Here is a 23,441-nt window from a genome sequence, read left to right as displayed (position 1 = left end):
TTTATAAGACACATCATGTGATTACTTAAAGCGGATATTTACTCTTAAGGTGATTATTTCAGCACCAAACTCCAATTTTGAGGGTCTTTTTTTTCTTCGACTGGGGGAAAGTTCATTCCAAGCGGCTGTGGCACTTATTCTCGCTGCAGAAAAAGCGCGTCAGAGGAGCATGACGGATCATATGGCACTCATAATAACACACTATTGTGTTGCAGGACCACCAGGGAAAGGGCTTCAACTGGCTGCCTTTCTGCGCCCAGCGATGCGCCTGGTGCGCACAGGGAGCTCTTTTTCATTTCAAATAAACCCTCAGGAGCGCGATGGTGCAATTTATTCAACTTTTGCAACTTGTTTTCGGCTATTATACTCGAGGTTATACTAGAGGGCAGCCAGAAATATGCCGCTTCTCCCCGCAACAGCCACAACAGTTGTACACTGAAAAGCCCTGGCATAAATCCTGGCTGACAGGCGCATTGCGCAGGCGTGGCGTGGCGTTGCCAGACGCGCTGCGGCACACACTGGCCGGGGGGGAAACACCGCAAAGCGACGGGAGGAAGAAACTTTCTGTCAAGGCATCAAATGGAAGAAGTGCCTGAGGGAATATTTTGTCACTGATGAGAGCTGACGCCTGATTTATTCAGATTATAAGTCGCTGATACGAGTCACAGCGCGGTTTTTGGACCAGAAACCTCATGCGGCGATGAAGTTGTGTTATCCTCTGGTCTGAGTTCAGTTTTTCCATCAGTGTTTTGTAATGTGTTGAGCCGTGCGCGACTGATGCGCAACAGGAGGCTGCGTCATCACCCCGGATTGGTGTAATTTCCCCTCCGGACGCACCTGGTGAACTTCCAGGCAGAGATGTCGCACAGGTAAACATTGATTTCTGCAGATTATGTGTTTGACGATAATGATAGCCTCAACGGTTATTTTCTACTTTTCCAGGGGTTGAATTGAATTTGGTGACCAATTCTCTCGCAATTTATCGACAAATTAACATTTAAAACCTGAATACAATGTGTTTTATCCTGGTTCGTCTTTAAGACGGAGGCACTCTGGAACAAAATCAGAGCAGCAAGCCTCCCGTCCAGCAGCTCAGAGACGGAGGAAGTGCACTTTGTGTTGCTGTTCCCATAGCAACAGACAGGCATGGCTTCACAGCCTCACGGAGAGGCAGCGGCTTCCAGCAGAAACCATCAGATTATTATTCACGGCTCTCCCACAGTTTCAGCTTGACTGGACTTTACTAAACTTTAATGATCTCTGGAGTTGAATTGTGTCTGTTTTTAGTCACATTTATAATGACCTGCCTCTTTAATGCCTTTTATTTTGCTGATAAGTGTCAGTATTCAGTGCAGCTCACCTTTACCCTCCATGTAGGCTATAACTCTTAATCCCTTAATGAACAGTATTTTTTTCTGAACATTTGGATTAATGTTTTTTAAGGCTGAAACTGGTGCTTGATATTGATATTCAGTATCTTACATTGGAAAAATCCTTCTTATAACACTTGAACACTGTTTAAAAATATTTATTGGATAGATAAGTGGTTTTACTGGATAATTTTTGCTTTTATTCTGTTTTGGTTTGCCCACTTTTCCTCAGCTTACCTCATCCAGGTGCACTAGAGCTAGTGATTTACTACATTTCCCAGGATGCCATTCGCCAAGCCTCACAGACAGTCTGTGACCGTAGTCAGTTCAGTCAGAAGTGAATGTTTGGGCACATAAATATCGCTTGTTAGTCATTTTGTTCATGAACTTTGAGGATGTGTCTGGGATCATGGCTGCACCCCCTTATTCAAAACTCTGTTTTGCTGTTGCATTGCATTCTGGTCTATTGAAGCTGCAGCATTGCATTCTGGTCCATGTGCTGCTCCTGTATGATCATTGAGTGTCTAGGAAGAAGAAGGCCTCGCTCTTTGATTGTGAGGCACTGACACCAAAACCCGACGTTACCGTTGATGTTTTAGATCCTGAAACATTTTAGAATATTTAACTCCACTGGAGCTGCTGGAAACATCTGGAAATGACGTCTCCTCATCTCCAAGTGGCCAGTTACACACAAGCAGAGGAGAAATACAGCAGAAAAAAATGAATAAGAATGCAGAGTATACCACCTGTGGCTTATTATTAACAGCGTTAAAGTGTTTCAGTATGGATTTTTCCTCTAAGCACCAGGCAGAATAAAAGCCCTGGGATTTGTCTTGGTGACGTTTCTGCTGATGTGTTAACAGCTTGCAGAGTTTCTCCCCGAGTACACACACACACCGCCGCCACCTGCTCACATTACCCAGCAGCCCTCATTTCCTGTCAGGTACAGTCCTTGTGATTCGTTTGACGTCGCATTTCTTTGGGTTTCAATGGTCGCCTAGCAGGATTCTTTGACTTGGGACTTTGTTGCCGGGCACCAGTCGGGTATCTGGTTAAATCCCACACACACCCCCTCCCTTTTTCTTGTAAATGTTGTCTGCTGAACTGCCCTCTCAGCCTCCACACTGATCCACCCCCTCAAACCTCCAATCAACCCCCCCAAATACCTCCCACCACCCCCGTCTTTGATTCGGCCGGCCCCTGAACAAGCTGCTCCAGGAGGCAATGGAAATTGGCCTCGGGGGCATCTGGAAGGGACTCATCACAATATGAATGGAGGAGAGCTTTACCGCTCCTGCATCAGCGCCTTTATGATTTGCAGAGGCCGCGACTTTGCGATAAGCTGAACAGGATATTGCTGCTCTCGGCTGAAAACCACCTCACCCATGAGCTGGTGAATTTTTTTTTTTTTTTTTTTCGATGTTTGGACTGGAATTTAAGGATTATGTGGTCCTCAATGCGCTGAAAAGGTTTTTAAGGTTAGATTCATCTGGCCGGTATTTGGCCTGGTCCAATCAGAGTCGTCCACCTCTGATGGGATGGATCTGAGGGGGATATGTTGCTTGATTTCAAATTTATTATAAAGTGTTGATCAATAATGCACTCTTTTCTATGTGGATTCCCTACAATGAACTGCTTGTAATGCAATATGTATGCGTAAGTTTGTTTGTTGTTAGCGGGGGTTTCAGTGATGAGCCTCAGTGTCCTGCAGTGGTCTAAATGCTGTTTCAGAGGCTTTTCCACCTTTTCCCATTTTTAAATTTTGTATAGTTATGATCAAAATTAAAGAAATGTAGTCCTAAAATTGGCTCAAAATATAAAAATACCATATATATAGGTGTCAGTCTTAGGTCATTCCAAAAGCCATAATTATGACCCCTAGCCTGATGAAAACCTTTTAAAGTGAACTTTATAATTTGCAAAAATGCACAACATCCTTAATTTCTGGAGTTTATTCTATATTTGATGGAATCAGAGTGATTTAATGTCCTGAATGCAATGAGTGGCCAGGAGTTTATTCATAGCAGGGGAAGATGTTTTTGAAGTGACTGTCTTCTGCCTTCTGAGTCGCCTCGTTGATGCTGAACAAACTACGGCTCGCTGGTTTCACTCCGCCCTGGGGAAGCAAAGGTTTTTACGCCCGCCTGCTAATTGTCACCTGTAAAGCTGCCCGGCTGCAGGTGTGTTAGTCAGGTGGTGTTAACAGCGTTTGAAGGCGCTGACAGCCAGACCACCCGCCAGTCGCTGCATGACAAAGACACGAGACAGGAGACACGACGACAACTCAGCAACATGTCTTTTTAACGTCTGTTCGTCCACAGAAAGGTTTCTGAGAACATGCATGGTTTTTGTACAAATCCATATGGCTTGTCCATTCAGATCTTTTTGTTTGCAGTTGAATTTGTCTCAGTTTAGATGCATTATCTGCAGCACAGTGTCGCCCCCTGTTGGCTTGATACTGGATGATTTGCAAACGTAGCATCCAATCAGAAGCTTTCAACGAGCCATAGGACTTAACTTTAAGTGGAAAAACGAACATTTTGAAGGGAGGTTATAATATATGATGTTGTTTAAGCAAAACAATAGAGTATCCAACCATCTGTGTCACATAAATCAACAGTTAAATGTTGTTTTAAAAAATATTTTGCGATATAATAAAATAAAACCTCACAAAACTTCAGTCAAGTTGTGGTTAGAACAGTGTGGCCGAGGAAGGACTGGAAACACAAAACTTTTCCGTCTGCAGTTTTGTCTCCCATAGGAACAAATGGATTTCCAACATATGCAACATAAAGGAATCATCAATTGTGAACAAGCCGGCATTTCTAGGCCTTGAATGCCCTTCTGACTCGCTTGAATAAAAAGTGTGCTCCCTTAGGTCTCAGGTCTCACAGTAATTATAGTAATTTTGCCATCATGGTGCTTTCTTGGTCTTGGTCACTTTTGCAGTCGAGATTCTTTCATCTCACGTCCCAGACATCTAAAAATCCGAAGGACAAAACTAAACTGAACTCGAGTGGGATGAATTGAAGTAAACACTACAACATGTTTTCCTTCGTCACCCTTTAATGTGTTTTATCTGAACCATCCCTCCCTCAGCTCCTATGCCAGGATGTGGGCAGCGGCCCACGGGGCGCTGGAGGACCTCCTGCTGGACGAGTTCCCTGCGACGGCTCCGCGGCCGCAGAAAGACGCCTTCCAGATCTTCCAGGGCCTCGCCACCTTCTACCTCAAGTACCTGCGTATCTTCCGCAGCCTGGAGGCCGTGTACGACCAGCTCGTCCACCCGCAGAAGAGGCGCGTGGTGCGGCACGTCCTGGACGGGGTGATGGGGCGGCTGCTGGAGCTGAGGAACGAGATGGTGGAGCTGGAGATGTCCGAGTTTCACTACTTCGACGACGTGCTGCAAGACCTCAAGATGACACCTGTGAGTTTGGCAGGAAGCACCAGTTAGAGTTGCACAGTGTTTGATAGTAACAATAGGAGGAGGAAGAAACTTGAAAGAAAAAAGCTCCCACGAACTATCCGCTGGTGATTAAACTGAAACATGTTTTGGACAAAGGCCTTCCTCCTGTTTTCTGCATCTATTTTCCCATCAAAAGGCTGGGATCCTGCAATCAAGCACTGTAAATTCCTAAAGAAAGTCCTCCAAAACAATCATTTTACTCTCTGACGATGATTTTATTAAGTTTTCTTTATGGAGAACAAGTTATCGAGAATGATTTCTTCAAGTAATCATCTAATTTTCTGAAGTGTTTATGCTGGGTGGGTCACATGCCATTTGATGAGCTCCATTCAAAATGGAAACTACCCTAACTGAGACGATAATCCATTTGATGATTGCAGAGTCATTCTCAATCATGTCTTCAGTCAGCGGACATAGGGCGATCTCTGGTTATGTTTCATTGCAAACGATTTCCATTGTGTTTTAATTTGAAGAACGTCCGTTTCGTTTAGCTGAGAATGTGCTGACTCGAAACCCTGGAACGAAACAAGTCACCAAACGAAGTACGGTGTGTTTCTCATTGCAGGAGGACCTTGAAATTCCCATCCCACGCTATTTTCTGAGGGAGAAGATGCACGTTTTAAAAGAGAGGCAGAGGATGCTCGCTCACATTCTGGCTAAAGGCGGCCTCATTGAGCAAGAGCCGGTGAGAGAAATTGCACTTTTTACATTTCTCAGTCAAGTTGAACATAATTCGATGAACAGTCCTTTTGCCTTGAACATTCAAATTCTTCCCATGTGTAAAAGTTGCCATAATGGTAGATTTATTTTGATATACAAACTGTCTGTAATGAGTGTTTCTTCCTGCCTCCAGGTGTTCATCCAGACCATGCATTTGGAGGAGGCGGTGCGAATCCTGCAGGTTTGTGAGCGTGCCCGTCAGGGTCGCCTCCGGGCCCAGTTCATGAAGGAGATCCGGCAGGCGGAGAGGGAAGGCCTGGGAAAGAGACGACCACCCAGCGCCTTGAACCCCGAACAGGCGGCAACCCGGATCCAGAAGGTAGAAACCGCCATGGTTCATGATCCCAAAAGGAATACTCCAACGTTTTGGGCAGAATACACTTTTTCCGACTGTATTTCAAATCCACATGATGCACTGTGTAAATAAGACAGCTTCAGAGTTGCTGTAAGTTTTTATTTTTTCATGTTGACGGAGCCAGGCTAATGACTCCTATAGACTTCAAGTCTTTATGCTAAGCTAACACGAAATGCTACCCATAGGAACTGAACCACTGGATGTACAGAGGTGAGGATGGTGTCCAACATCTGGTCTCAGTCTGGGGAAGTCAGGAAAAGGGGATTTTGGCAAAAAACGTTGGAATATCCCTTTAAACTGCTTGTGTAAGGTCAAACCAAAATGGCGACAGGGTTGCCTATAACTGCATCCTGTACTTTTGGCTATGGAGTGACGTAGTTTCAAACCAATAGTACCGTAGCACCGCATCATACTGAGCGCCCGTCCAAATCCTCAAATCCACTCACAGACATGCAGAAGGAAAAGTCTGAGGATTTTGATGTGGGCAAATTGGTACAGGAACGCTGAAAACCTCAGCTGTCAATACAGAGAATCTGTTTTATGTCGGTTTTCTCTTCAATAATGCCTTCAAGATGTTTAGATTCCCCTATAAATATTTATCATCAAGCCTCTATCACTCACCCTGTTTTCAAGCCATATTCAGTCTGACAGACAGCTCTGTTCATGTTCGACTGGTATGGGCTGCTGAAAGCCGACGCAAATGTCTCTTTTTTTCAGAAGAGATGAAGATATGTTGTGCCAGTCTCCAATATCTTCAAGAACAATATAACATTTTTTCAATTTAAACCCTATTTTTTCACCTTTTGGGGTCCAAATGACTGATTTTTGTCCCTTATTGAGCAAGAATGCTTCAGTTATCTGCTGCAGAATTGTCCAGGTTGAAAAATACAGGTGTTTTTGATGATTTTATGCCACAAAATTAGTTAATTAATTATAAAAGTAATGGTATTCGAGTGTTTTCTACAAATTTTTATTCTTTGTATAGTGGAAAAGCCTCTGAAAAATATGCCAAAACAATATTATTGATCAGTTAAATGAATGAAACTGTATTTTTAAAAAAAGTACAGTTTCTATAGTGCTGTTTTTCTTGTAGCTGTGGTCAGAGAAGAGCCTCCATCCCAATATCTGATGTTTAAAAAAGCTCGTACTCTCTTTGTGCATGCTCTTCATGATTCTGACCTGACCGTGAACCTGCACACTGCGTCACGAAGCGGCTTATCGCCCGCCGCCGCCGCGCTCCCACCTTCACCGATAACAGCCGTCATACGATCCAAAGCCGATCCATGAATGGCGTCTCCGCCCGGTTCCTCGGTGAAAGCAGCTCGCCGGCGCTCTTTGTTCATGTGAGGAGGGTTAACGCCTGTGCGATGAGAGAGCGCAGGGAAAGTGAGTCAGGATTTTGGGTGTCGGTTTTCATGACCTCGCTAATCTGGTAATCTGATCGGCGGCGTTTTGACGCGCGTACCAGAGGATGGATGGGTTGTGGTTATGGGCCGCAGAATGCCATCCCTGCGCGCACAGAGATGGCATTGAGATAGGACCGTCGGCATGAGCCTCGTCGTGCTTTTAAGGGCGTAATCTGGTTTGTGGAGGTGGAGCAGATGGCAGCTTTGGATTCAGTCCATCTTAAGGCTTCGAGTCACTGCATTACCTGTCCCGTAAATCATCTGTCGGCTTTTTAGGGGAGGCTTGTAACCTCTGTTGCCAGGTAACAAGCACGAGGCCCGACCCTTCTGGGCTGCTTTGCTCAGACTTTTGCCATCAGAGCTCCTCGGCTTTGGGACGTCCTGCCTGAGGAGATAAGACGTGCAGAATCAGTGACTTCTTTCAAATCACGTCTTGAAACCCCTTTTTTTTATAGACTTTCCTTTATGTGATGTCATCTTTTTTATTTTATTCATTTATGTATTATTATTCATTTGCTTTTGTCTGCTTTTTTTTTTTTTAAAAACTATTTTACTGTCAGCTTGTCATGTTGTTTTCTCTCTGTGTTTTTGCGTCTTGTGTTTCCCTGCTTTAACTTTATCTTTATTTTAACTTTAGTTTTGTATTGCTATTTGGGTTTCAGTTGTTATTTTGCTTTCTGATTATTCTGCTTTTGTTGTGTCTGTCAAAGCACTCATGATACGCTCTTGTGCATGCCAGCTGAGACGCTGCCAGAGAAAGAAATATTGCAATGAACTGTATAACTTTCATAAATTCAGACATACCGGCAGAGAGAAGCCCAGGAAGAAAAACAAATAACCACAGTTTGTCCAACATTTGTCGATTCCTATTTATGCTACATATTATTTAGACTGTCAGAGAACCAAAACATGTTTTTTTATTTTCTTCAGGCTACCATGAAAACTATGACAAATTTAATTTGAGGCCTTAAACTGAAGAAATCTCTGTGGAGGATAAACCTGGAAAAAATTTGCTTATACACCTTTCAAATGTTTTTTTGGACCGTTTTTTTGGTTCCGTTTCTAACTTTTTGATGAGTGGGTTAGCTGCACATCCACTAACATAGGTGATAGATAAGACCAGTGATGTACTGCTAAATGCAAAGGAGAGTAAACTCTGTCCCTCAGTCTATCAAAGGCAAACAATCACTTGGACAGAAATCATGTAAAAAAAGCATTAATTCATATTTTATTTCCTTTAAAGACCCTCATCCTCATATAATCAGTGTGGTACCGCTTATAATGTGTAAAAAACATATCTCAGGAACACTGATCAGTCCAAAAAAAGGTGTGTAAACTGTATTTCAGGATTCCTACACAGTTTGTAAAAGTTTGTAACTTGGAACTTGATTTTGACCATTTCCAGATCTGGAAAAAGTATGGAAAGTTGAGGGGAAAGTCTGAAAAAAAAAAAAAAATCAGACTATCGTTTCTATCTACACTTTTCATAAACGTGTCATTCATGAAATTGCAAAACAAATAAATCATTATTCTGTTTTGTTATTGAAGAAGAAGCCATGTATCCCTTTGAGAGAGCGTGGGAGAGAACGATTCAGATGCCTCCTTTTGACCGTTTTGGGTCAGTAATGAAGGTCAAATGAGCAATCTTTTTTAATGTCTCGCCCTCTCTCTCTTGCACACACACACACACACACACACACACACACACACACACACACACACACACTATTGAACATGTGTTTCATTGTAGGTGTGGCGAGGCCACAGCCAGAGGAAGAGAACGAAAAGAGAGCGGCTTGAGGAAATGATATTCCTGGGCATGGTAATACCCTCATTCACTTAGCTAGTGTGTGTGCGTGCGTGTGTGTGTGTGTGTGTGTGAGAGAGAGAGAGAAAAGTTCATGTTTGCTCTTTGTCAGCCATAAATGCATGAAACATAACCATTAGATTCATCCTGTCAATGCCAAACGAGGGTAGGAGACAGATATTTTAATTTCAGTGTCATGGTGATGTTTCCTCCACACAGATTCATTTCCCTGGTGTGTGTATGTGTTTGTGTGTAGCTTAACACACACCTGGCAGCATCGTCATGTTGCCCTGCTATCGGCTGCTTTTGAATAATGCATCGAATGTAACCGAACCATGAAGAATTCAACCTTAAAATTAATCTCACAGGAAACAAACAGTGCACGCATTCCGCTGCAAGTGACTTACAGCAGTTTGTGGTCGAGGGATATTATGTTGTTTCTGTGCCATTCCCCTCTTACCCCCCAAACTTGCCATGCAGCCTGATGTTTAAAACATTTTTCAGTTTTCCCTCAAACCCAAAGTAAGATGATTAAATAAAACAATTAAAATTAAAGCCCCATACATTCATTCCTTGGATTGGTTCAATACATCGTAGAAATTTGATTTTAAAATATTATTTCGGGGTCTAACTGGGCTTAGGCGCCACAGAGGGCAACAATGCTACGTTGGAGACACACAATTATCATATAATGTGATAAACAACATAGTTGGAGGGCGCTTGGAAAATGCAAACTCAAGCAAATGCTCAAGCTGAACAGTTCTCCAGCTTTGCCGTGCCGCCCACAGACACGGTTCCTATCAGTCAAACTTTAAGTTGAAACGGTTTCATGACCCTGTAAATGTTCCCTCGGGATCTGGAATCAAGTCTCTGTAATTTCTATAGTTACGGATTTTTGAAAGAATAAATAATCGCCCTAAAGGTGGAAATCCCAGATCTGGATCCCTACCAGAAGCTAATCAGTTGTTCCTTGGCCCGAGGCGGATGTGTCACACACATTTCATGGAAATCTGTTCTTGAATTTTGAGATGTTCCACTGACAGACAGGCGGACAAACACGCCTTGAAGGCTGAAAAACTGTGGCCTCTAGGTTCTCTAGTTTCCTTGGGTTCTTTGGGTATTTGTTTCCATAATTCTGTATTTCTTTTTGCTTGTTCTGGATTTTTTTGGTTCCTCTTCTGCTTTTGGTTCATCTTATTTCTCTTCTTTGTTCAGTGCCTCAGGTTCCTTTGCTTTCTCTGCGTCTTCTGGTTCCTCTGCTTCCCCTGAATCCTCTGGTTTCCTTGGTTCTTCTTTCCCCTATTTCCTGTGGTTCCAGTGGTTGTTCATCTGCTTCCTCAGTTCTTTGCTTCCCCAAATTCCTCTGGTTCCTGTGGTTGTTTTGGTTCCTCTGCTTTTTCCTCTGCTTCATTTGGTTCTCCTGGTTCCACTGGTTCTTATGGCTCCCCTCGTTCCTTTGGTTCTGGTTTCTCTGCGTCCTCTGGTTCTTTGGGTTCCTTTAATTTCTCTGTGTCTTCTGGTTCCTCTGCTTCCGCTAGTTCCTCTGGTCTCTCTGGTTCCTCTGGTTTTTCCCCTGGGGCCCCTGCATCCTTGGCCTCCTCTAATTCCTATGGTTCTGCTGGTTCTTCTCGTTTGTACGCTTTCACTGGTTCCTCTGCCTCTTTTGGTTCATCTGCTTCCTCTTGTTCATCTGGTTTCTCTGGTTCCTCGGGCGTCTTTGATTTCTCTGGTTCCTCTGGTTTCTTTGATTCCTCTGCCTCTTGTGCTTTCTCTGGTTCTTCTGTTTTCTCTGGTTCCTCTAGTTCCTCTGCCTCTTCTTGTTTTCTGCTTCCTTCTTTTGCCCACTTGCTCCTCACTTCCCTGAATCTCTGTGGATCTCCTGGTTCTTCTGATTCCTCTAGTTGTTCCTCTGCATCCCTTGATTGCTACAGTTCCTCTGTTTCTTATCATTCACCTGGTCCTTGTGGTTCTGCACCTTTCTCTGGTACCCAGTTGCCTGCAGAGTCATCCAAACCCAGTGCGGCTCACCTCCGGGCCCAGCGGGTTGAAGCCCATCGCCAGCTGGTTCAGGAACAGAACGAATCTGAGTACCAGCAGGCCCTGCTCAGCGTCAAGAAGTCTGTTCAGGTCGCCGAGGGGCCCGACATCAGGGAGACTCTGCAGGAACAGATCCGACAGTGGTTCCTTGAATGCAGGTGAGGCGATGAACTGTGGACTGAGGCCTCTGCTTGGCCCTCCAGTCTGCACAGTGTATCTTGTCTAGGTATCTCGTTGCCTCGGGAAGTGAGTTAATTGATTGTTTATGTCGTTTGGCTGGGCCTCCATTTTCCCATGGATATGTCAGTGCAGATAAGAGCTGCTCTTTGCTCAAGCCTGGTCTTTGGAAATTTTGGAAAAAAAAAGTCACACAATCCATTGTCGTTTATCTAGTTCCAGTTTACATTGTCCAAATCATTTTGCAATGCAGCATATACATACATTTTTCAGTGTGAACTTGATTTTTGATGTTTTAAAAATATCCTACTGTGTCCTTTAAGAATGATTGTTTCTTTCCCATTTGGCCCATTAATGGGTTTCCCTGCTTTATAATTATTATTTTTTATTTGTCTTAAATTAAATTTAAATTCCAGGGGTCAATGCAAAGGTCTTCTAAAGTCTTAAATCTGTCTCTCTGAAAGCTCTAAATAGAGAGAAAGTCAGAGCTCGTCTCTGGGAGGGCCAGTCTGTGCTGCAGTGGTCAATTCAGGAAACCACAGCAGCACAAGTAGCCTATTAGTAGCATTCCTGAGTGATTTATGGCAGGCTAACAGTGGGTGCTGCCCATTAGAGAGGGTGGGGGGTCACAGTGGTCACAAGCAGGGCAAGAAAGTAACCTTTTTGTCTAAAAGCAACAGTATTTAGTAAATCCTTAAACTAATCCACCAGCTAGAGTTAAAGAATAAAATAGGACTTCTACAGATTACAATAGGACCTTGTAATGGTTTGGTTTGGATGAATGTATCGGTTGGCAGGCCTTTTTGTGAAATATCACATTTCAGTTACTGACCCAGAAAGAGTTTTAGTAGGTTTAAGAGGAGAGTTTTATATCCTAAGACAGTCTACATGTTGTTTCAGCGGCTTCTCCACACTGAAAACAATGAAAAATCCACATCTTTGCCATAAAAATTTTCAAAATTGAAGATACTGAATACTGGTGCAAATTATCACCTGCTATTTCACTTCTGTCTAAAAATGGTCAAAAAATAGACTCTAAACTCTAGTCATGTAAACAGTTTTTTTTTTTTCTTTTTTTTACTTTGTTATCATTACTAACTTTAATATCTACAATACTGCTGCAATACCATGACCAACAGGGGAAAACAACCAAGCAGTGTGTTACCACACTCATGTGGTCAGCTGTGGAGAAACCTCTGCATCCGGGGGTTTTATAGTTATTTGACTGCTTGTGTTTGTCGCTCTCCAAGTGAAATAGCTCCACTTTTGGCTTCTGGCACCAGTTTGTCACCCAGTTTATGTGGACTGGGATCCAGTTCAAGACATTGCGGACTGTTTCACGCTGTTGAATGTTTTCAGCTGTTTGACTCCCACTGCTGCGGTCAGCTGTCAAGAGCCGGACGGACTGACTGCACTGTCTGGTCCAATTCTTCCTCTTATACTAACCCGTCTGCTCATTTAAACTCACTTCAGAGTCTTTTGCTGTACTGTTGAAGTAATATTGGCATTTCGTTTGGATGCCACTGCTTCCCACCAAACAGAGTAGACTCACTTACCAGCCACAGCAAAAACGCAGCAGTATTTGACTGATGGCCGGTGGAGTGTTCCCACCCGGCTCGTAACTCATCCACACTGGGCGCCTGGGGAGAGTTGGATCACCCATGGGGAGGCAACAATGGCCCCGGCCTCCATGTCCAGCTCCCCTCCCAGTGTGTTGGCCCTGCCCTCTCCTTTGACCCCGGCAGAGCCACTGACAATAATATAAGTACCGTGACGGACCAGAGGTCACGGCCCAGAGGGGTTCAAATCGCTCTGATGGAGCTTCCGTCGTCCTGACGAGAATCCAAGTGTTCCGGACCGGAGGGGGGACGAGCGCTGCCGATTAGCCGAGCTTCAAGACTTTCACAGGGTTCGGCCTGAAGACGATAATGAGACCGGGAGCTGGGGGAGGGTTTGGCCGGGAGCTAGGGGGTGTTATTGTTGCTCAGCAGCAGGATAAACATCGTGAGCAGCTGCTAATTAGCAGACGTATCAGAGCTTCAGGGTTTTCTCAGCTAATTATGACGTCTGGTGCCCTTTCAGTGCAACCAAATATAGCATGGAAGTTAGACTACATACCAAACACTCTATAATCGTAAAAATTACTACCTGAGGCTCAGTATTCTGTTAGGGTGTCACAGTTTCATCAGCCAAGGGCTTAAGTTACCATCTAGCTCGTAAAATGCACCATTAATGTTTTTAAATATGAGGATGTGTTGCCTTTTTCCTAATGATGGCTATATATTTAGAGTTGTAACCCGTGGATGCTCTTTCTGTCTGAATGAAGACAAGACTCTCTTTTTCTGACTTCAGGGATGCCACAGGGAAGTTCCCGGACTTTCCCAGCACTGAGGACGGAGGATCAGCTTCCATTTTTGCTGAGAAGACACCTGAGCAGGTATTATCTACTTCTGCATCCCGTACATATGTATGGATATCGTATGGTCAGCTGTCAAACCCTGCCCTGTCATGCTCCACATGAAGTATGAATGATTTTTTTGTCTTGTGTCTTGTAATTTCTTGCATAACCCACACTGAGGCCCGTCTGGGATAAACAACGTTCTTTTCCCACTGAATTTAAGTGAGGTGAAGTAAAGTGAAATATCTTGTGAGGTTGTTTGAGTGTTTCGTTCACGTCAACACCCCTTCGTGTTGTGACAGGTTGCAGCCGAGCTCGCGGCAAAGGAAGAGGAGAAGGAGAAGAGGAGGAAAAGCAAAGGGAAGAAAGACAAGAAAGGCGGGAAGGATGGCAAGGAGAAGAAAAAAGACAAAAGGGGGAAAAGCAAAGGAAAGAAGGGGAAAGGGGAGCCGGAGGTAAGCATCGACCACCACAGATGAGAGAGCACACAGGGTTTCTGTGGCTTCACTGAGGCAGGACAGGAGCAGAGCCAGCAGGAGAAGGTCCCGCTGGGGGTTTGACCCCAAACCAGCAGGGACCCATGATGGTTTCAGAGCCGGGGATCGTAACCACAACACCAGTTCTTGGCAGAGTGTGCAGCTTTACTGTACTTGCAGACTGCTGATTTTGCTTTGCATCGCTATGCTCCATCAAAATCAATCAGTCAGACCTTATTTGTTTAGCACTTTTCATCCAAGCAAATGTTCCACAAAGTGCTTCACACAATAAAGCAGAACAAAATACAAAGCGAGTAAACTGTAATAAATCACTCAATAAAACAGGAACATAAGAAACCTTAGGAAACGCTACGATAAATCTTAGGAAACACTAGAGGCAAGATTACGATCAAGAACAACTGGATGAAAGCTTAACAATAGCAGAATAAAGGGGTCATAAAATGGGGTGGGTTATGAAAAAAAATGCAAAAAGTACATTAAAAGTGAATACAACTTTGGATGGCCAGACAATATAATAACATCATATAGGATATAGGATAAGGATATAGGCATAGAAGAAAGTAAACCCAGGAATAAAAGGTGCAGAAGGTATAAAAGAATACTTTTTATACTACCTGGATTTCAAAACAGTGTATTTTTTTGATCAAGACCGCACACAAATGTCATATTTCTAGTTACCAGTGGCCTTAGCAGAGCTCTTAAGTCCGGCCTGTTTCGGGAAAGCTGCCCAGCGTCCCGCAGCATTAGACTGAACTGGGCCGCTCCCAAGTGTGAGTTTGTATAACAGTATGAGTGTGAAGTGGAGTGCTGCTGAAAAACAGCGTGGAATGCAGCAAATATTCAGTGGATCAGCAAAGTTAATGTAAATCACTTAAACCCGCCGCATTGATCCATCAAATGGAGCCGTAAATCAAATAACAGACGTCTTTGGCCGTGATTGTGAATCTTCTGGAGTGACGGAGAAGTTTATTATCCAGCCGCGGCTCTCTCTCTTAGGAAGCGGCTCCGATTCCCTAAGTGGCTCCTTCTGGCCGAAAGATTCAGCTCCGGTTTCCCTCTTAACGCTCCCCGCGGAGCCTCGTGCCTCTCCGCGCTGCACACAAAACCAGAAAAAGCCAGCATTTTTCAGAGCAATTTTACGGTGCAACTCAAATTCTTCAGGACCAATACTTCATCAGCCCGCCGCAACCTCAGCGTTAAAACAATAGCTTCTATTTTTTTTTTTTTTATCCCTCAAACATGGCTGAGAGCGAGAGAGAGAGGGTTTTCAGGTCACGCCCGGTTCACCGTGCTTCCACAGGAGAAGATGGATCTACTGTATTAGTTAATTTGTGTTTCAGTGACAGATGATGAATAAGCGTTGGCCAACCCTGGTTGACCCTGTAATGGAAACGGTGCTGAGTTCTGGTTCACTGCTGCTTCACTCGGCCTACCTGTCACTGTGGTTATCCATGTTGACATGGGGAATAAAGTAGGTATTATTAACATAGCATATCCAGCGGTGTTGGGTACCAGTTTCTGCAGAAGAAGAAGGAGTAAAGAAAAGAAACGGCCGTCTTTTCACTGCTTTGGTTTGTTTGATTCTGGTCTAAAAGTGCTGCAAAGTCACAACAGATTGGGTTTTGATGGGATCTCATGATGGCTGGATATCGCCTCGCCATGAATTACGATCACCGCAATTTGGCGTCTAATCCGTTCTGCGTTATATTTGGGCTGCAGAGGAGTCCCATGGAGTTCATTGGCCCTGTTATTAAACGTGCATACGCTGCCTGACATGTGACATCTGCATTAGACCTCAGCAGTGTTTTCTTAGCCGCGTCTGAACAGCTGAAATGTTGATCACCTCCAGGAAACTTTGCGCCTCGCACCGCGTTCCCCCACCATGAAGGGATATGACGGAGCACTTAGGAGCCCATCAGGCCGAAATGAAACGTGGGCTCTTCTGGGGCCGATCACACGGTGATGGAGGAAAGTGTTGACGACATGGAGGGATATGAAACAGGCCACGTCGACTTTATTGATGGCTTTTGAAAAGAGGCCGTGTCACTGGACACGGACTTAGAGCTGAGGTATCTCGGCTTTTTAAGCGTTCCTTAATGACTTTTCCTGCACCCTCTTTTCCATGCAAACCAGCATTGTTGGGTTTTGTTAGTGTTAAAAGAATATTCCAGTCTTTTGTGCAAAATACCCGTTTACCGACTGACCCAGACTGAGACGAGATGTTTGATACCATTTTCACATGATATGTTGTGTAAATAAAACAGCTTCAGAGCTGCTCTAAGGTTTATTTTTTCACTTTGACGGAGCCAGGCTAACAGCTCCTATAGACTTCAAGTCTTTATGCTAAGCTAACACAAAATGCTACCTATCGGAACCAAACCACTGGATGTGAAAATGGTGTCCAACATCTTTAAGTCCATTCCTTTAATTGATTTGTGGAGCGAGCCCAGTTGAAGCCAGAAGAGAGCAGAAACAATAAAAAGTGCACAAAACCTGAAGGCATCGTTCTTGTTTCTTAAATTTGAATTTAAATTTTACTTCTTAATGCTACAGATATGACTTTTAATGAACTTTCTCTCTTTGTTAATTTCCTAAGGGCAGCTAAAAAAAACCATGGGCTGGTGGAAATCCCAGATCCACATCACTAACAAAATCAATTTTATTTCCCAAATTTCACGTCATTATCAGTTCAAAATTTATTTTTTTCATATTTCCTGCTGTGTGTGTGAATGCAGCTGTTTGTGTTTTTTATATGATGCCACAATGCCTGCATTACATGTATATTGACATTATTGTGGTTAAAGTATCAGTCTGCTGTTTGAGTGGTGATTTATTGGATTTAAAAGTGATTGATTGCAGAGATTTGAGGGACTTTTTAACTCTGTGGTGGGATCCCAGGAGGAGCAGCAGACTCTGAACCACAAGTTACTGGGCATCATCATCATCATGGTCATCATCATCATCATCATCATCATCATAAAACGACATTTAAATCAAAAATCTCTTCCCTCAAAGACAGGGCTGTATTTAAAGTTAGGGTGGGTCAGGAAAGATCCTGAAAGGAAATGACAAATGCAAAGAGCAGATGTATTTTCGTAGTTGAATAAAGCTTGGACTGTGTCTTTAATAAAAACATAGAGCTCCGTCAGGTCTGCGGTCCCACACTGCGCTCTCCCATCACCGTAATGAGCTCGAGGATTCAAGCTGATGTCAAAGCACCGCGGAGAGAGGAGCAGTGCTTTGAACTGTGTCCACGCTCTGAGTTGAAATAAAGTTGAAATCAGGCGTAGCAGGACCTGATGCCATTGAAGTTAAATGAAACAAGAAGGAACTTAAAGTTTCTGTGTGTAAAATATTTAAACATTAATACATCATTGTCGAAGTGATTGTGATGCATTGCAGGAGTTATGAGACACAGATGAGACCATGTGGAGATGACTGGTCGTGTTGTTGTTTTTCTCAAAATGATGACCATATTTCCCTGAAAACCTTCCATTTTAATCTCAGGTTTTATTGGTTGACAGGAATTATTCTCATGTGACTAAATCGGTGGTGGGCAACCTGCGGCTCGGGAGCCACATGCAGGTCTTCAGCCTCTCTGCAGCAGCTCCCTGTAGCTTTGACAAAAAAATAAATAAATAAATAAAAACACGCAAATAAATACCATTTTTTTATTTAATTTATGTTGCACAGTGGACAGTTTTCTTATCTTGGAGTTTGTGGTGATTCTGTGACACTGAAATAAAAAAAATGTTCTAATGTTTCGTCAGTGAAAATACACGTCACATCCTAATACGTCTACGGCCCAGCGCCTGGAGTTTCAGACCCCTGGCCCCGGGCCCGGCCACAGACCCCGGGCCCCAGTGAACAAACCATAGATAAATCCAAAAAAAAAAAAAGTCTCTGAGGAAAACAGAGAGAGAGTTTAATTCTGCGTGGAAAGATTCATTTTCTTTCACCGCCAGTGACTCTGACTCACCTGTGAGCTTGATATGTGGCGTCATAATTACATACAAACTGGCCCGTTTTTATGTTTACTCTTTGCAGCGATTATGTTTTATTTATTTCAAAGTGTGCTACTTTTTATTTTGTAATTTTCCTCAGATATGAGGAGGAATCAAACAGGCCTGCGTGGTTCTGTGTTTCATTGATTTCAAAGTCGGCCAACACATGCCAGTGTGTTTTTCCCTCTCTTTATAAGCGTTTGGTGTTTTTCTTCCAGATGAAAACAGCAATAAAATGTCAGCAGTTTCCTCTATTGTTGTTTTATAATTTCAGAAATGCAACAAACTATAGTTTTTGTATATGTGGTATAACTTTATAAGCAGTGTTATCAAATATGTTTTGCAGCTCCAGATGATTTTTATTTTTGGAAGAGGGAGGAAATTGGCTCTTTTGATCGTAATGGTTGCTGATCTCTGGTCAAAATGAACATGATAATAATTTATTGATGCTAAAATGTGAAACGTTTTTAAAGAGCTCTGATCCAGGATTACAAGCTTTCCACCAGCCCACCAAGGGAGCACAAGTCCCTGTCATCTTTTAAATCATCACTCGACACAGGTTTCCTCCAGGCTGCAGCGTCATTTACTCTGGAAGAACAGCGCCCCCTTCCCATTTTGTGCCATAAAGCAATCCAGCAAATTTCCGGACAAATCCCACCTGCCGACACGCCATGTCAAATGCAACATAGCAGCCAATACAAACTGACAGGTTTACCTTAACTGTACCAACATCTCAAAATTAACATTCTAATGAATTACCAATGTAGGTCAAACTGCTACAGTAAATTAAATATTGCGGGTTGCTCAGGTCAATCCCTCTCAATCTTAACAAGCAAAGAAAAATAGGAGGAAAAACCTTGAGAGAGTCATGGATTCTCCAGACGAGGTGATGAGCAACGCTGCAGTTTCAGTTTTACAGTTCCAGTAGAAACTGTGAAGTGTGGCTGGGAGCACAAATGTAGCTTCAAACACTTCTTCTTTTAAACACTTTTTTTTTCCTACCACATTGCGACAACATGTGTTCCTTACCACACACACACTCAAATAAAACACAACACAACGCAACACAAATGTGTGGTATTCCAGATTGGACACACATGGATGAAAAAAAAGAAAAAACAAGCTCTATCAGGCTGCAGCTTGTTGACTGTTGAGTGTGTTTTCAGTTCAAATGTTCAAATGTTGCAGTCAGATGTGAGTGACATTGCGTGCATCCAAGCTTGGTTTAGAAACAAGCAGACACAAACGATTTTATCTCTGTGTGTGTGTGTGTGTCGGTTATTTTGTCAGTTTTGTTCATCGCTGGCTCTCGTTCTTGCATTTTTCCTGCAAGCGGGGAGTGAAGCGATGCTTCTGCTGATGTTTAACACGACGTGAAGCTCTCTCTCTGTGTGACTCATCAGATCTGTCTCTCCCGTCGCAGGAGGAGGAGAAGGGCTGGACGATGCCTCCCAGCAGTTTCCTGCCCACTGTCAAGGAGGGAGCCAAAATCTACCGAGGTGAGTCCGCCAGAGCGTGAAGCCCCACAGACGAGGCTCGCTCAACCGTTCATGACAGCGGTGACTGATAACGGCGAGTCGGGGCGACCGCCGCGTCTCTTCCTGTGGTATCAGCTGTGTTTTGTTTGAGGTCAGAGGTGCTTGGATACTGTTCTTTTCTGCTTTAACTCTTGAACGTCTTACTAGGTGCCTGTGATGCTTGAGAATTTGGATTTTAGGCTTTTCTCCTTTAGTTTTAAATCACTCAGTGTGCAGAACAGTGTAGCGCAGAGGTGGAAGTAACTGATTACATTTACTCACGTTACTGTAACTGAGTAGCTTTTTGTGCACTTTGAGTATTTTTTAAAGTCAGTAATTTCACATTTTTCCTTCACTACATTCTAAAGCAGATCCATCACAGAGAACAGATGGTCAGTGACAGATTGTGGAATCTTTCACAATAAAAGCTCAGTCACCAAAGACAAGAGGGGGAACCTGCTTCCACTTGGTTGGTTCTACTTTTTGTCTTTTTTTTTTTTTTTCCAAATTTTGCAATAAAAGCTGCACCATGAAAAACTGTAGCGAGGACCGTTTAGACTCAACTGGCAAAACATGTGGAATAAGCGTGGAAGATGAGAACCATTTAGACTCAAACATCATGTGATGTGCTTATTCCACGTGTGTCAGTTGAGTCTACAGGTTCCTTGCTTTGTAATTGTGCGTAATGCCCCTTTAAAAGCATGTAGTTTGCAGTGTGTTCTCTCCTCCTTTTCAGTCACTCAGTCACTTTCACTGCCAGGACATTTTATATGAAACACTTTTTACTTTTACTGCATTTTTACTGCACAACTGTGGTGTTAATAGAGAATAAAATGGACTTAATTGCCACGTGTTAAAAAAATATCACAAATTAAGTAAAACTACAAGACAGTAGTGAAGTTGTTGAAATGGGAACGGAGCCACACAGAGACTTAAAACTGTGTGTGAGGACACGTCGAGGGAAACCTGCAGAATAAGAGCAGATGTAGGCCATGGTGTAGGACAGAGGCCGAGTTTAGGTTTGTTTCAGTCCCCGGATGGTTTTCCAGCCACCTCGGAGCCTTTCTGTCCTAATTAGACGCTTTTTTAAACTCAACAAGGAGCAGGAACGAGGCTCCTCCGCTGAATGCTGTGAGGATGGAGCCGGCAGGTCAGCGGGGCAGTAAAGGAGATAATCAAGCGGTTTAAACGTGGCTGAGTCGATCTGCTGATGATGTTCAGTGCCACCAACCTCTCTTGTGTTTGTGTAACAGTCTGCTGCAAAAACAAGTGCAGAAAAGTGGATTATAGTCATTTTATCTGTCACATCTAAGAAGGAGCGATCAAATGAAACTACTTTACGCCACAAAATAGTTCCACCATTCTGGACATCACTGGGCTGACAAGAGCTTTGAAAGTGAGACCAAAACAATGTGTGTTGTTGTGCATCCCTCAAAATAATTTTTCATCTTTTTGCCACCTCTCGAAATCATGATGGACACTCACATAGACCAACCAATAGCATTTTAGTTATTTATTTATGTATTTATTTAGGTTATAGTTTTGTTGTTTTATTGTGTGATGCACTTTGTGTCACATGTTTCTCTGCAAAGTGCTGTAGAAATTAAGTGTGATTGATTGATCCTCAGTTGTTGGTCCGCCTCCACCGTCACCTGTGGATGTCACGCCACATCGTGAGAGGCGGCGTGATGATGGCTCGGGGTCAAACGTGCAGCGCGGCACCTCTCTCAGCCCAAAATTTATGTCAGTCAATGAAATCAAACCCGTAAACCGCGGCTCCGCCCGTCAGGGCTTCACCGCGGCCTCGCCGGTCAGCACCTCATCCATCAGGCTGTGATGTTATCTAACCCACCACAACAAACCTCGCCCACAAGAACGAGGCATTCAGGCTCTGCAAATCAATCACGCCCCCCCCCGACAGACCCGCTCGCGGCCAAACCTCGGCTTCCTGTCCCGCGGCGGCCTCTGGGCCCTTCAGGAGGAAGTGAGGTGCTGTGTGTGCGCTGACCCGTGGCGAGGCGTGTGGAAGAGGCTCCCCGGGCCCGGAGCCTCCTCTGGAGCCCCCGCGCTGTTTTGGTTCTGCTAAGTCAACACCGGCGCCGGGTGGCGGGCGTGTTTTTGCTCCTGCCACTCAGTTTTAGTTGTTTACGCTTTACTTTACAGCCGCTCTCAACCTCTGGCTCGAGAGGCGATCCCTCACTGTTGGCGAGCGTTCCTGCTGCCGCCTGCGCTTCCTGCCCGATAACAAACGACCCCGAGAGCCGGGATTCACTCAGAGGGTCGGACTGACGGGATTAAAGGTGTCACACGCTCCCGACGTCCTAAATTAAATGATGTAATTGAGTAGCAGTGCTCTGTATCTCAGCAGGTACAGCATGGCACTAAACAGGCTCTTAAAGGAGCAGTTCACCTAAAAATCTGTATCTGTCTGCCTTGAAAGAGGCGGATTGATACAGTTTGTAAGCGTTCTTTGACAGGAAATAGTTCCCAACAAAACTCATTGCAGTATCCCAGTAGCTGTGGATTATGTCGAGTGTCTGTGTCATTGATTTTGGAAAGAGCTGTTCCAGCTTCATTGTATTGGGGTGAAGAGAGGAGTGCATTTTTCAGGTTACTGTAGTTGTAAAGGTGCTGTGTGTAACATTTTAATCAGTAATTCATTATTATGTTAATTTTGAGACATAATTATGATTAAAATAGACAAATTTTCCAAACTCAGCAGCCTGTCAGCTTCTATCAGCTTCTACGCTGCATTTTCCATCGTATGTTTGCATGTGGGAAATTTGCTGGATTGCTTTATGGCACAAAACAGGAACACGACGCTGTTCTTTCAGAGTAAAACATAGAGATTCACTGTACTAGGGGGAAATGTCTTTAAAGTAAAGTTTGTTTTTTTTTTCTAGAAGGCAATATGCTCAATTTTATAGTTACCTAAATAGGTATGTTGGCTTTTTTTTTTTTTTTTTTTTATTATTATTATATTGCATTTTTGATTTTATTAATTACCACTCACCGACAGCTCATCAACTTGGGTAGTTTATGTGTTATAGAATAATGGCACAATATACCATCTTATAGCATTTATGTCAAGATAAAATATATGAAGACTGAAGACCGACCGCCACACACTCTTGACTTGAATTCAAAATATTAATTTAAGGACTTAAAATGAATATTTTGCATTGGAGTTTGAGTGCACGGCAGTAAATTTTGGATTTTGGTGCTACTTAACAGTTCAGACGGCCCCTCAGTAACTCAGGTGTGTGTTGACTCCATCATATACAAGGTAAAATGTATAACTAAGTGCACTGGAAGGTTGGTGCTGAAGCTTCAGATCTGTTTGGCAGATGTTATGTTACTTACCGATTTTTGATTTTACCAGATGAGTCTCATTTCCACGAGACGTCGGGCCAAGAGAGCAGCATCAGAAACATATAGAGACGTTGCAGACATTCGTCAGTGGGGGAGTTTTCCCAGCGAGGCTTTATCATTTTCGACGATTTGCCCTGTTGAGGATCTCTGGGATTTTTCAGAAAGGTTTTTTGGCTGCTAACGTGGGCCTGGAGTTGCGTTGTGTGCTGATGGATTGAGGTCAGACAGCCAAGAGGAAACCGGTGTTACTCTTTTTCTGCGCCGGACTTGATGGTTTACATGATCATTTATGTGTTAAGTGAGCTTTGTGGCATT

General features: G+C 43.6%; 1 protein-coding gene across 2 annotated transcripts in view; it reads left to right on the top strand.

Annotated features, from left to right (window-relative positions):
- Nucleotides 1–516: 516 nt before the first annotated feature.
- drc11 (dynein regulatory complex subunit 11) overlaps nucleotides 517–23,441 on the top strand; it is an 84,793-nt gene continuing 61,868 nt past the window's right edge. For both annotated transcript variants that reach the window (XM_030074764.1, XM_030074759.1), the window contains exons 1-9: nucleotides 517–869; nucleotides 4,470–4,797; nucleotides 5,402–5,521; nucleotides 5,690–5,875; nucleotides 9,068–9,139; nucleotides 11,117–11,319; nucleotides 13,691–13,775; nucleotides 14,039–14,191; nucleotides 19,661–19,736. In XM_030074764.1, the coding sequence (XP_029930624.1) occupies nucleotides 859–869; nucleotides 4,470–4,797; nucleotides 5,402–5,521; nucleotides 5,690–5,875; nucleotides 9,068–9,139; nucleotides 11,117–11,319; nucleotides 13,691–13,775; nucleotides 14,039–14,191; nucleotides 19,661–19,736 (1,234 nt within the window). In that variant the 5' untranslated portion in view covers nucleotides 517–858. The remainder of the gene's footprint in view (nucleotides 870–4,469; nucleotides 4,798–5,401; nucleotides 5,522–5,689; nucleotides 5,876–9,067; nucleotides 9,140–11,116; nucleotides 11,320–13,690; nucleotides 13,776–14,038; nucleotides 14,192–19,660; nucleotides 19,737–23,441) is intronic.

Source organism: Myripristis murdjan, chromosome 2, assembly GCF_902150065.1.
Source record: "Myripristis murdjan chromosome 2, fMyrMur1.1, whole genome shotgun sequence".
Classification (NCBI taxonomy): Eukaryota; Metazoa; Chordata; class Actinopteri; order Holocentriformes; family Holocentridae; genus Myripristis; species Myripristis murdjan.
Note: the sequence above shows the minus strand (reverse complement) of the source record. Positions and strands in the feature narration are given on the sequence as shown.